The 15,125-nt window shown below is 46.3% G+C and overlaps 1 protein-coding gene across 1 annotated transcript in view; it reads right to left on the bottom strand.

Annotated features, from left to right (window-relative positions):
* The window catches only part of LOC149348965 (transmembrane channel-like protein 7), a 44,060-nt gene that overhangs the window by 10,598 nt on the left and 18,337 nt on the right, over nt 1-15,125 (bottom strand). The window contains 7 exon segments of the mRNA XM_089541873.1: nt 1,240-1,315; nt 1,440-1,547; nt 5,701-5,798; nt 9,138-9,261; nt 10,080-10,246; nt 10,433-10,594; nt 13,066-13,213. Coding sequence (XP_089397999.1) covers nt 1,240-1,315; nt 1,440-1,547; nt 5,701-5,798; nt 9,138-9,261; nt 10,080-10,246; nt 10,433-10,594; nt 13,066-13,213 — 883 coding nt within the window.

Genomic DNA, 15,125 nt, shown 5'->3' with positions numbered 1-15,125 from the left:
ACAATGCATGCTAACCGATTCAACTTACGGACACCAGGAAACTTTGGTTCTTCCGTGACTTTACAGTAGTCGACCGATTTTTGAGACTGCAGCAATTCAGACTTCACGAAATTTGGGACTTTACTGAGGAACCTTCATGCACCTCATAGGAACGTACACATACTCGTAATCGAGATTTCGGGCTCGGTATAGATACCAATAATAGAAGTACAATTTTTGCGTGAAAAGAGACATGAGCAAAACTCTGTGGAATCTGAAAGTTCGACTTTTCAATCGAACATAGGCGCGAGCGAGCATTGCCACCACAACCAGCCAAACTTTGGCCAACGTGGGAGGTCAAAACTTTAATTCAAACAGATTGGCTTGGCTAAGCTTGACAGTTTTGTACCTAATTGTTACCACTCGAGTTAAAGCACGGGTCCCACTCCTCCCACTCCAGCTGCTTCTACTGACTGTTGCAACGTTAAGCACCCACTCTAAAATGCTTCTCTCGGTTAAACCACTCGCTTATTCGCGTTGAGTTTGACGCACAGATGGCATGCGACAGTCTTTCAGTTTCAATACCGCCCTTGGTTGATGTGCTTGCCTGATTCGATCAGAACTATTTAGAAATCCACGTTTTCAGATACGCGTCACCTGGATCCTATCTGAGGAACGATTATTTTGCCACTTAAGCTACGATGAGTGGCCGGGGAGGGGGGGATGTGTGAGGGGGATGAATGGGAATGGAGCTCATTCCTCAAACTTGCGTTGCCACAACACAGTCCCCAATTGAGCGAAATGTTCAACTTTGCGAACCTTTCTAAAAAATTGAAACTTAAAACCTTAACAAAATATTTGTACAGCTAAGCTTACTCGCTTAGTGCATTAATCAGCGAAAGGTGTTATAGCTTCAGTTGAACCAATGAAGTTATAGCTTCGGTTAAGCCATTAAGCAAGGTCAAGCATCGTCAGCCGTAAGAGAGAGCCTAACCGAGCTAATGCGGACAGCGAAATCTGATCTTGCCACCCGACGCCTCCCCCACCTGCCATGGTCGGCAGGTGGTGGCCATTGAATTAAATTAAATTGATAGTAATTAAGGTCTTACCACTGACGCTGTAAATTCCACGATAGTATCCAGGGCTGTATGGCTAAACCAATGCTATTACAGCTTTCGCTGTAAAATATCCCATGCAAGACACTAAAAATGCATCATATCTCTAAATTACGTATACAAGGAATCCAAACTTGCTACGGACCTTTTGCACATAAAAGATGATGAAGTACTTGATCATGGTGACAGCAGGTAAGAGGGGGCAGTAGAAGGTCCCGAGCCTGAGCATAAAAATACGCATTACAATTATGAGGTTTGGCAATTGACAAGGCAAAACTGGGAAATGAAAAGACGGCTGAAAGTGAGAACTGCGTTAAGCAATAGTCATCGAGAAGTCGTGCTTACCAGCAAAGCGTCTGTGAGTAAACGAGATCGAGGACTCGGTTTGGAATGTTGAACTCCTGCTGGCCAACGACCTTGGCGAGTTTGCACTGGAAGCGAGTGACTATCAACCTATGACATGAATGAACAAAATGAACAGAAATCGGTAAACAAAAACAATCAATACAAAAACAAGTGGCAGTAATTAAAATATTCAGCACTTATAACAATTGCTTGTAAGAGCGTAATAAATTACGGTGGAACGGCATTTTACGACGAATTGGCGCGGGCCCGGAGAATCTTCCTCAGGGATAATCAAATAAAAGCCTCGATTATACGACGGAAAAAAAAAATCAGGTGGCACTTTGGCTCTCTAAAGTGCTGCAAGGCAAAAACCTTTCCTCGCGCACTGCTTGGCATTGCCTGCGAGGCTGTTTGTGCTGTACTAGTGCTTTATTTGACTACACACTTTGACTACACATTACAACTACACACTTTGACTGCCAACTTTGACTACATCTTTAGCACGACTCTCTCTCTCTCTGCTTCGATGAGTTCGGTTGTATCCATGACTCTGTTCGCTGTAATGAGTTATGTAATGTGGTCACCAACGGACGCCTAACGCCCCCTGTCGGAGCGGACGACACCTATATTATTAGTTGTCGTCTGCTCCTAAAGGGGGCGTCGGGCATCCGTGGGTGACCTCATTACTGCGAATCCGGGCACTCTGACGTCATAACCATTTCGACCAACCGAAAAGCGTGACACCTCTGCTGACAACCTTCTGTCGACAACGATGAGGCATTAAAGGCTTTCGCCTTAATAGGCACGCCCCGCTTCGTACGATGGCCGGCAGGAACTGTCCGGATTGAGAGACGCTGGCGGAGCACTTTAATGGCAGACGTGACGACAACCAAGTTGGTTCCAGTTCCGAATCAAGACGAGACGCGTGCGCTACGATGTGATCAAGCGCACGGTGGCCTGTAATGAAGGTTGTGCTGATGGCTCATCAGCATCATCGCTTTTGAGGACGCTTGCGTCGACGTTGGAAGCGTCTTGTCCCCTCGCGTCGACATGCGCGCCTCGTCTAGAGTCGCCTCTAGGACACCGAAAAGCCTGGCTGCGCGGGGTCTCAGAAGTCCAAACTAATCCTCGCAGAACGAAAACGGGCACTTTTACAACGCGCGGGAACAGAACTTTCATTAAAGAGGCTGTGAAAGCGGGTCTCAACAAATATGTGACATGCCTAGGTTGCTAAAGGTTGCAGCGTCGCAAATGTCCTGCAGCGAAAAATTTTTTTGATGCGTTTTGTGGAAGCTGAGTTAATTGTAGTCAAATTTTGATTTCAGCCGCCTCGGTTGCTCAGTGGTTATGGTGCTCGGCTGCTGTCCCGAAAGACGCGGGTTCGATCCCGGTCGCGGCGGTTGAATTTCTTTGGAGGAAAAATTCTAGAGGCCTGTGTGCTGTGCGATGTCAGTGAACGTTAAGGAACCCCAGGTGGTCGAAATTTCCGGAGCCCTTCACTACGGCGTCCCTCATAGCCGTAGTCGCTTTGGGACGTTAAACTCCAATAAACCAAACCAAGCCAAACCAAACCAAATTTTGAATTTCCGCGTCTTTGCGCCTTTCCCTCTCCTCTCGTCACTTTCTGCACGCTGAAATGTCGGTCCGACGGCTCCACGCACTCGGCCCCTCCGCCGACGCGCGTGGGAATTCCCCAGTGGGCGGAGTCAACGCCTCCTAAACTGATTTGGCGTCGACGGCGCTGGCGCGGCGAACCAATGATGGCATTCCGCTGGTGACGTAAAGAGCGCTACGTGACGCAATGCGCGCGGATTCGGGCGAAAGCTCGGCACCGCTGGTCGCTGCGAGGCGCGGAAGCGGCAGTTCTTAAAATTGTATTGTAAATTATCGGCTTGCTTTTGAGGTCTTGTACGCGGCATGAACGCTCGGTGGCCAGTACTTTACATAGTGCAAGCATATTATAGCCAACCTCAACCACCCTTCCCGGGACCTTTTAATATTTGAAAGGCCAGAGTTGCGGACTCGTTTATTACGCGAATGGGTCACTTGCGCGAGATTTTCGATTGTACGATGCCCGGATTATACGAGGGGTTTCACACGGTCCCCTGAAAGTCGTATAATCGAGGTTCTACTGTAAATCATTTCGCAAATTAATATGCTACGTTTATAATTGGACAAAATCTACCATCAAACATGAAAAAAAAAATGAATAAAAGCTAGCAAAAGCACATCTTTGTTGAAAAATAAGTGGTATCTTCCATACCCAAGAGCAGGGAGATGAACGACAACAGCTCAGTTTTTTGGCAGCAGTTGCACCGAATTTCAAGCTATATACGATAAAGTCTAGACGAGAGATACGGTTCTCCGCCGCGCAGCGGCGCTACCTCCTCCCCTCCTTAGCAACCGGCGCGCCGGTGGAGGGCACAGCTGTGCATAGCAACCGTGACGTCACACAGCAGCGGTAGAACGAGCGCGCGCGCGTCGGCGGTGCCAGCTGCACCGCCGCTCCTTCGCCAGACGTCTCGTTGCAGTCGAGTGAGTGAGACGCATGGCTCCGAAGCAGTCCAGTGATTCCGCGCCAAGCGGTTCGGGGAAGCGCCTGCGGAGGCCGAATTCCCCCAACAGCAAAGTCCAGAAAAACAAGGAGCGAATGCGCATGCGACGACTGAACATCCACCAGATGTGAAAGCAAGGGAGGTAGAACGGACGAGGTCTTCGCCAAGCACACTTTAGAATTTCCAAAGTGTCTTCGGTAATTTTTTTGTGTAGTTATGTTCATGTTACATTTATCCTAGGGGTGTGCGAATGTCAAATTTTTCGAATACGAATCGAATACGAATCCTTGGTTCCGAATATCGAATCGAATATCGAATAATCAAGGACAGACGCATTTAACCACTACAAAACATTTATTTCAGCACCCAAGAACATCACAGTTCAACTATCAGTGATGAAATGAGCACAAAAGGTTTGTGTGGCTGCACAAAAAGTATCAAAGTCTCGAACATTGTTCTTAGAAGAGTGGAAATAGTGGAAATATCAGAGAATATGGCTAGTACACAGCATTGATCAAGGCTAGCTTGCCATAAGCACAAAAGCGCGTTGCTGGGATGAACATAAAAGGTTGTCGTGAAGGAAAAACCGGCTGCTCCACATGGTCAGGCAGAAATAGTTCCCTTCTAGCTGAAACGACTTCTCCAGCCAAAGAAAATGCCCTCTCAATTGGCACTGAACTGACACGTATTGCGAGGTATTTCGTGCACAGCTATGACTATACCAGCCACAAAGAAGTTCACCAGCGCAATCAGCTACTGCATAGCCCAACGTTACGCATTGCTCTGGGCGCTGCCATGTTGTTATGTCTCTGTCGATAGGACTTGCGGACCGAAATGAACGCTGGTGCTCGCAATAGAATATTCGGCTAGGTACGAATATTCGTGTCGTGTCGAGTATTCGAAATAACACGAATACCTGGATTTCGAATCGATTACGAATACTAAAAATATAATATTCGAAAATTTCGAATATTCGCACACCCCTAATTTATCCTGTTCACATTTCCCTAGATGCTGATTGTACACACTGGGATAAAATACAATACACTTAGAGCAAATGGGCACCACCAAATCACACACTGCACTTATGCACAAGATACGTCCAAGCTATAAAATTGACATACGCAAGGATACCCGGAAAGATAAAGCAATTCTCACCGCTTGATACAAATTCTAGTCTCGCATAGTAGCTACACCTAAGCCAATCAATCAAGAGAGCAAAACGCTGAGGCAATGTATTAGTATCGAGCGTTAGCAATATCGAACGAATTTTGCGTCAATAGCCACCTTCGCTATATCCGGTACAAATTTTTCGTTTCATCCGGATGTCTACTTTTTTACACGAATGTATACAGCGCAAGAAGACAAATCGTTTGACACCACTTCCAATGTCGTACGTCAATTAGTTTGGTCGTAATGGACGTTTCAAGTTTCAGGAAGTCATAGTTTGGGAAAGCAAAGGTCGTTGGTGCGAATCCCTACGATACGCTATGCTTTGATTCGACCAGCAGTCTTATGCTCCGCAATGCGCTGAGACGTTTGATATCATTCTACGCCAATTAGGTGGTCCACAATCTGTGTACCAATGGTACCACTCACTAGTTCCATTTTAATCGCCTTGTGTTTCATATTAATGCGACCTTGAGTAATGCGAGTATTAGAGCTAACGTCCTCAAACACATGACTAAATAAGTTGAACAACTTACTTTCGCGGGCATTCCACAACGAAGACTAGGGTCACTCCGACAATGAAATCCATAATTGTGAGCTTGTACATCTGCTGACCAACTGCTGTTTCCCAGCACTGAAAGGGAAAAAAGTTGCACAATATATGTATAAACTAACCTTCCCACGTTCTTCACGATATAAACAAGAAGAAAGCTCTACTTCTGTGTCATGAGATTGTTTGGCTCTCATGGTTCCAACAGCTGCTCCGAGTTCACACTACAAGCAAATTATGTGCGAAGGAAATGTAGTCGAGCCTGGGTATATTAAACCCGGATATTCTAATTACTGTTCACATCGAACAGCCCGAACATACCCTTCAAAATCTTACGTAGAAGTACAACACTACTGTTCACTTTTGTCGAACTCGTATAAAGTGGAACAATCAATACATCGAACAGTGCACCGCGCCCTTGCACGCGGTACTTCTCCTAGCGGTGCCTCTTTGATCACGTTTAGTGTATGGCGACGGGTCAACTGCACGGCCTAGGGTATCTGCTGACAGCGGTAACACTATGAAACCACATAACGAAGTGAACATAGGGCATGCTTGACGGTGGCCCACTCTTGTACCCACTTTGTATGCCACATCGCTGTCATGCGGTGAAACCAATCTAGCGATCATTTTATTCATAGTGTACTGGTAATGCGATTAGATACCTTCAGATACATAAAGACCAGCTCCAAAGCGCCGTCTCCTGTAGCTTCAATGGAGTGGCATCACGAGGGGGGTGCGGTGGCGAAAGGTCAAAGAGGCGCAGCTCCAGAAGAGGAGGCTGTGGAGCGGAAGCACTTTCCTTAGCGGGCACGCTGAGCTTGTCGGAGAACCTTATTAAAGGGCAACTGCAGCACTTTTTTGACTATTTCGTGATATTCAGGGATTCAAATCTGTGTAGGCTGTAGGTAAAGCATGCCAAGTGTTTTTGCACTAGCATTTAAAATAGTGACGTAATCGACGATAGAATTTTGCGCTTCTCCTCCATGCACCAAAGGAGTGCAGGGAAACTCAGCGTGACGTCACGGAAGGTATGATTTCAAATTACAGCTGTCGTCAGCCACACACTGCCCTGACGCGTTAGACGCTGCCGAACAACTCTCGGCAGGGTTCGCCTTCGGTGGCGTTGCTTTTTTTCCTTCAAAGCAGGCGTTTGTGCGTTGGAAATGTACCGATACCTTCGATGACGTCATCATGCGCCCCCCACTTGGCTTTGTGCACTGCGGAGAAGCTTGAAAGGCGTCCGGATTTTAATGGGCGATTACTTCACTATTTCAAGCGCTAGCCCAAAGAGACTTCGCATGCTTTACCTGCAAGTTTCACACCATCAACCCTCTTAAGCTCGTTGATTTCTAAAATATATGCAGTTTCCCTTTAAGGCGAAAGCCTTTAATGGCTCATACTGTCGTCCGTTAACAAGCGTGTCACACGCGTTTAACTCGGGAACTAAAACAAATAGAAGACATCCAACGGTTACTTCAGATAGAGGAGGAGGAAAAAATGAACCTAGAAGCCAAGTTTGATGACTGTAGGTTAATTAGCTAATTAATTGTAGGCAAATATCTCCAGATTGCGTCCAAATAGCGCGGACGTCGATATAGCCACGGGACCGGTGTGACCTCACATCCACCGGAAGTCTTGACGGCACAGTGAAAATTGTCATAGAATGGTTGGGAAAACGTCGGATTTGTGTCAAATTACATTAGAAATTAGAAAAATCTCTAATTAAGCATGATTAACACAAGATTCCCGAAAGATGTATAATTTTGGTATTGATATAGCTACGGGAACGGTGTGACGTCACATCCACCGGAAGTTGTCACACACATAGTGTCCTCGGCTTTCGCCTCTCAACACTTTAGTTGCCAAAGTGTCCTCGCAATTTGTACATGCTTCGAGCAATAGGCATTTTTTAACTCGGAATGAGCTCAAGGTTTAAATTCCGAAATTCGCAGCTTTCTATGGCTAAACACTGCGAAGGCACTTTCAGTCGAAATAACTGTGCTATGGAGACACCTTAAAAAGACAGGCATTGAGCTCAAAGAGGCCAAGTAAAGCATTGTTCCACAATGGACCTGTGACATTCGTAACTCAGTGGGATTTATTGTCACAAATAACCTTTTCAGTAGACCTGCAAATATTTCTGCGGATACCTGGCATCATGAGAAGAGGAGGAGAGAAAGGGGGTGTTGTATTTTGGAAACTACGAAAACCTACTTGACATCAAATGCATCAAGGTTGAGAAAACGATGTGCATGTTAGAAGCTTTCGTAGTTATTGTGAATTGTGAGATGTAACGTACCGAAGTTACGCATTGGCTACGTATGGCCCTAACATCCCACATGCAAGGTTGCTTTTATCATGAGATGAAGGTTGAATTTCACTGCTTTCTTCCTAGCAAACACTTTAATACACTTGTCACCTCGACAATTTCAGTACTGAACTGCTACTGTGTGTTCAAGTCCGGACTTGTCTCAATCTCCACAGACAAGCTCAGATCCCTTACACTGGCGGAACATGCTAATGCAAGCAACTTACTGACACACCCCTCGAGTATGTATCAATTAGGAGATATTGATGATTTGTCCTTGATCATTCCTATGGATATAAGTTCAGTTTTTTTTCTCTATGTTGGAGTGGGCCCCTTACGCCGTTGTCCCCTTAGTTGTCCTTGATCTTTCCTGCGAAATTCTCATCAAGCCACCAAGTCGCCGACTCTAACAAAAAAAAAACTCCTCAAAACATGCACTTTCAGGCTAAGAAATAAAATTGGCTGTGGTTTATCTCTGGTTAAACCTGGAGGACTGCGAAAGCAACATCTGCGCGTAGCCATACATTGTTGCGTGAGCTACACTGTCCACAGTCCCGCCGTTTCGCGTGCTCTTGCACGACCATACTGCGCATGCGTGAGGAGCAAGTGACGTCACTTCGCACAGCTGGCGTGCCGGTGGCCCCGGCAAGCTAGCTGTGCGCCGCTACTGCTCATCGGAGAGGAGAGAGAGAGAGAGGCGATGGAGAGCGCGCGGCAGCGGCGGCGGCCCCGGCACGCTAGGTATGCGCCGCTACTACCGCTACTGCGCATGCGCAACTGGCGAGCGCGGCGGTGGCACCTCTGAGTCACCCGCGCAATGACGGCGGTGGCGCGCCAGCTGTGCGCCGTGTGACGTCACTGCTCCTCGCGCATGCGTAGTAGGGCCTTTCCTCGGCTCCGCGAAATGGCCCGGCGACTAGCGTAGTGTTGCTTGCGCAACAAAAACGAGATGACGTCCAACTAAGGGATTCTAGTAAGCAAGAAGAACATCGCCCTTATCAGTCCATCAAATATGGACTGAATCCCAATGCGCGGCACTACACAAGGCACAATCACAACACAAACAACAAAGGCTGCATTTTCTTCGAAAGGCATGAGGTGGCGCAACGCACCATCGGCTTCGTGCAGTCCCCTTCACCTTCCAGGCAGTTGTCCTCCCTGACTGGGGTGCAGTTGATCTGCTTGTACAAAGACAGCAGCAACACGAAGATTGATGTGAAGCGGAGGAACACAGTCCTGCGAGGCGCCGCAGCAGAATGCAAGGTCACAGCGTCGTCTCCACAAACTATGGGTTGTACCACGTGATTCTGTTGTGTCTACATTACAGGACCACAGCTTCTTGTTAACGAGCGTCATCCAGCAGCAAAAAGGAAGCATTTCACCAGAAAGTGTTTTTGGATGTTAAGGGCAACAGTTTAAATTCTCTTGCTTTAGTGCCTTTTTTTTTGTTTTGGGGACTTGACATGATTCCCTGCTGCAGTGGCCAATATAAGGCAAGAATTTGAGCGCAAACATGCCTGTGTGTTGCAAGTTCGAAAAGAAAAAATACGCCCTCTCATAGCTTGCAAGATAATGCATCCTGTACCGTCACACAATTTGTTTATGCTGTTAAAACCTTTTAAGCTTGGAGAACTTGCAACTCTTTCTTCTGCCCTGTTCAACTGAGATGTTTTTACGAAGAACAGTAACCAGTTCTAGCAACCTTTTGAAAGCTACGTCTACTAAATCAGTGAACACTATTTCACGAATACAATGCGAGATATACAGTAGCTCACAATTACAAGAGAGCAAAGAACTTCAGCTGGCTGCAATGCAAGCACAAGTATTGTTTCCTGGGAGCTGAACAAAATGAATTAGGTGTTCTACATGACAGAAAGCGTTGCACACAGACTGGACAAGAAAGAGATGTCACACACAACACATTCCCAGGCAAACAATGCGTTGCACAGTTGCTACAGCACATGCTTAATGATATACAGCTGAGAATATGCAGCAACTGCCGGCCTGCACATATGTTTTCACACAAATGCTGAGAGGAACAGAGGGGAAGCTACCTTAGGAGGGTGAGCTTGACCTGGAAGGCCACCGAGTAGTTCTCCAGACGAATGAGCTTGGAGAAGAGCGCTGGCACCGCAAGGTTGAGGCCCGTGATGACCAGTGAGGGCACAAACTGGGTCACCAATGCCAGGGTCTCATGCGTGGTCTGGGCTTGAGATTGCCTCTGGAATGTCAAACTCATCATGAAAGAAATGAAAACATAAAAAATAGAGAACAAAAACATTGAGAGCGGGTCTAGCAGGCTACTCCTCGCCTGAGTTTATGCCAACATCGCGGCAGCGAAGTTACCTTGTTAAAATTTAATTCATCTTTGGGGGCATTTCACCGAAGCAACAGCACGTAGGCTTACCTGGAACGAGAATCTGGTTGCGTTGTAGACGCCGAAGAGTGAGCCCACGATAACGGCGACCACCAGCAGGTTGACCAAGAGTCGTACGACAAACAGGCGGACTTTATTGCGTCGAGACCAGCTGGCAATTTCTGCTCTCCGCCGTTCCTCTGCTAGGTCACTCTTTTGGCAAAGTGATGACAGTGTGTTAGGCAGTGGTGCAGGCGGTCACATATGCTTTAAATAAGATATCACCTTGCTGTTTATGCTGTAGTACCCGGATTCTCAGCCACGAATGCTTGATTACCCCCTAGAGCACCAGTGAAGGCGACTGAATGGCCCGGGGTAGTGCAATTGGAAGTATTAAAGCAGCAAAGGATTTGTTATTTTTAATTTAACCAGCAGCACTACTACGTAAATGGACTTCCGTCATTAATAGGTACGCGAAAGTAGGGCCCAAAGTAAACTGAACACACTTCAGAGACAGAGCCCACAGTACGCAGTACACTGTTCTATTATACGATTATAATCGTTAAAGAGATAACTAATAACTGATATATTGATAACTCCTGATATAGATGCCCTCGAAACACGAATACACACATATGGGAGTTAAAAGGGAGTAATCTGTCCTCTACCACAGTCCTGTTTATTAAAGGGAGTAGGCTAGAGGACAGATTCATCCTTTTTTACTCCTTTGTATTTACAGTGTATAATCACTTACACTCGGAGACCAGTAGAGCAGATTAACAGCTTGAGTACAGAGAATCCCTATTGCACGAATGTCACAGGCTTTGAAAAAATTACATCATACAAAAGTGAACGAAACCGGTGCGCAGCTGACGGGATTTATTTACGGACGCCGGCCAATGCTCCCTCTCGCGGTGAATACCATGCTAATGGCAGTCGCGTGATGGTGATGTACGGGCATGCTAACTGCACGAGGCGCTAATTCGCGGCAGCACACCGCACGGTGGCTTTGTTCAATGAGCTGAGGGCGGCTGAACCACTGCAGCCCTCTCTGTCGCTCAGGTTCCGGGTTGCCAGAATATTTCACCTGATAACGCGAGGAAACTGGACACTGAGATGGACGCAACCTAACGGCACTGAAAATGCGCCTTGGTTCCGCCAAGTCTCGTCGCTTCGTACCAGTACAACCATTGCTGTACCAGCACTGCAGCCATCGCTGTACCAGCAATGGTAGTAGCCAACAACTGTCGCCGTCATGTCACGTTTAGCCGCCGCGGTGGCTCAGTGGTCAAAGTCATTACACTCGGCTGCTGACCCGAAAGACGCGGGTTCGATCCTGGGCCGTGGCGGTCGAATTTCGATGCAGGCGAAATTCCAGACGCCCGTGTACTGTGCGATGTCAGTGCACGTTAAAGAACACCAGGTGGTCGAAATTTCCGGAGCCCTCCACTACGGCGTCCGTCATAGCCTGAGTCGGATTGGGACTTTAAACCCCATAAACCATAAACAAAACCATACATCATGTTCGCGAGGGAGCATTGCGTCATGAAATTATTGTTTTAGTGACCGAGGGTGCAGTCGCGGCTAGCACATTTGCATCACCCACAGTGGCTCAGAAGAGTGCTCGGAACATCCAAAATTTTGCACATTGTACACAATGCATTCCAGCCTATGAATTTAACTATCACTCCGAAATTTGTATGAACCATGATCGTATCATAGATGTTCTACTGTATCAAATCAAATGTCTTCTCTGCAAAACTGAAACTACAAAGTAGGATCATTGGGTAAAGCCGCGAGACATACACAGACACAAGGAAGGTAGTGGGGACAGAGTGCCTTCCGTTTCCCGCCTCTGTCCCATATACTTTCCTTCTGTGTGTGTTTCGCGACGTTAACCAAAGATGATCAGTCACCATCTAGCCCAACAAGACGTTCTTTTAAGGCGGAAGCCCTTAATGCCTCATCGTTGTAAGCAGGAGTTGGCGACAGAAATGTCACGCTTTTCAATTGGTCGAAACGGTCTTGACGTCACAGTGCGCGAATTTAAAACGGGGCTAATTGTACTTTGGCTACTAACCATGCTACCAATTAAAGGGATCGTATAGTGATGCTCCAAGTAAGTGGGACTGAGTTTAGATGATTGCTTAACTACCCAATCAGACAAATTAACCGTTCTACTCAGGCCAGGTAAATAAATAAAACCGAGTATGAAATTGGTCGAGTTCGGGAATCGAAACCCGGTCTCCGGAGTGCGAGACGAGCATGCAAACCACTCCGCCATGCCAGCTGGATGGTTTGGAATGAAAAAAGGCGTGTCTAGTGAATACGGTGTCTTCGTTCACTCCCATCTTCCTCCCTTCCCGTTACGGCGAGGTTCAGGTGTCCACCGAGGTATGCAGACAGATACATTTCCTTTCCTCAAAAACCAATTTACCGACGAGCAAGGCGTACAACCGAACGGGCGATGGCGTTTTATGGACTCCCTGGCCGCGTTGCAAGGCGCTGTCGCGCTTCACTCTTGGAGGCGAAGCTTAACATCTTAACAACGCATCAGTGAGACAAGCAGCAACACGGCGCTTAAGGCTTTCGCCTCACCGCACTTTATGTCAACAAAGTGCCCCCCCCCCCCCCCCCCCCCAATTTTAATACAAACTACAGGAGAAAATGACAACGGGTGTCACCTTCAGATCTTGCACAATGCTGACGTGCTTCAGTCGTGCCGTTCGCTCGTCAGTGATGCAGAAATCCCAGGATGCAAACACCATGTTGCAGTACAGGTGGAGCTTCCCTTCCGACACCAGTAGGGCTTCCCGAACACCCGCTGTGGTGCTGCACGCAGTCAAGGCCAAATCACCACCAGTGAGGAGACTCATATGTGCACATGGGAGAGTTATTAGCACTATTAAGTGGTGAGTGTTCTTTACAAGCACCAACAAATATAATCCTGTTGGTCCACAGTCATTAGAACACCGCACAGATGCAGAGTATCGCTGGCCTTAGACATATGACTATATGTCACTTCAGTCAACGGAAATATCGATGCCTTCCTCGCAAGCATGTATTATGAACTTCTAGCATTGTATCAGTCTCACCAGAATAATCTCACCAGACAGTCTCACCAGACGGTTGTTAGTCAGCGCTCGTGTCGTCTACTCTTTCTGTCCGTGTTTTTCGCGCTAAAAATTTTGCAAGATGTATGTCAACCAACTCGCCCAATATGCAGTACTGTTAAATTACAATCTAAACAGTTCGAATTATATATGCATGCATATAAAGCATGAATCATTAATCTAAAGGAACTCATTTTTGCGCTCAGATTCAGTTTCGTTGCCCTCCTCGTCTTTTATTTTATGCTCGTTCTGCCACTTTTTTCTGCTTAGTCATATGCGGAGGCGAGATAATTAAAGCCACCTTTCCAGCTACTTTCGAGCACAGCATGAGTACCTTCACAGTGAAAAACTCGAACAGGAATTCGGTTTATCCTTTTTAGCCTCACCTAATGAGTGGTTCTGAATATGGTTCTGAAAGGTCACTGAATGTGGCCTCCCCCTGAGTACAGTGGACTCGCTCCACTATGACCTCTGTTAAATTGAATTGCCTGACAAGGACAAAAGACTGGGAACTATTGTTCAGACGCGAAAGACTTGTCTACAGGAGCCATTCATGTAAAAATAAACTTCACATGCAAATATTCTTCACAAATTAGACTGTTTCCTGACGACTGTGTTGTGTATCGAACCATTACAAATGACTGTGACCGACAATCCTTACAAATTGACCTCGATTCTATTAACACTTGGTGTCAGGTACGGCTTATGACCCTAAATACCTCTAAGACAAAGCTCGTCTCCTTTACTAGAAGTTCTTATCGCACCCCAACCCTCTTAAGGTATGTCACCACCTTTGAAAAAGCGGTTTTTTTGGAAAAATGACATTTTTTCTTTTTTATATTTTGGGAATCCCAAAACATTCAAAAATGTTTTGCAGCAAGAATAATGTTCGTATCTTATTTTGTTAAAAAGTTATAGCCAACTTTCGAACAGGTGGTCAACAGTTCTGAAACCGAAACTAATGTGCTTTGGTAACAGAAAATGATAACTGCGCAATAATCAGCGGCGTATATTGAAAATTTTTTGTTTTGTTTTAGTCTGATATGTAAAAGATTACTCAAAGGCAATTTTTAAGGCTTATTTTGTTTTTTAAACATTGCTTTAAATTTCCGCAAGGGGGATGCATGAGGCTGCAAGCGTCTGAGCTGTTTGCTTCGCGCTATCGCTTTGAATGCTACCGAATTCGTCCTTCAGTGATGGCAACAGAAGTACAGCAGATATTTTGAGGGAAGCAGGCAACGAATCTGGCCGCCACACTCTCCTACCATGTTGCACCAGTGACCATTACCATGTGATGAAGGCCCAACGTCAATCAACGGGTGAGGCAAAACATCTCCGCAAAAAAGGACGGGCAGCAACAAATGCCAAAAGAGAGCTCACATCAGCTAAGGAGGGCCCTAGCTATGAACCTGAAGGATTTTAACTTCCTAGGGCATGATTATCTTCTTTCTACAAGGATGGAAAAACTTTAATCTTGTTTTTCTCAAAACTTTATTTCTTGCACTTTCGTGTTGCGCAAACAGTCATAACTTCAAAATAGATAAATATTTTTCAATGAAACTTTGCACGCTCTTTCCTTTGTTATTAGCCTGTGCAATGAACTAGGATAAATTAAATCGAATGGTGAGTTT

Source organism: Amblyomma mixtum, chromosome 4 (assembly GCF_055824585.1).
Source record: "Amblyomma mixtum isolate Tamu chromosome 4, ASM5582458v1, whole genome shotgun sequence".
Lineage (NCBI taxonomy): Eukaryota > Metazoa > Arthropoda > Arachnida > Ixodida > Ixodidae > Amblyomma > Amblyomma mixtum.
The sequence above is the reverse complement of the archived record's forward strand: the minus strand, read 5'-3'. Positions and strand labels throughout refer to the sequence as shown.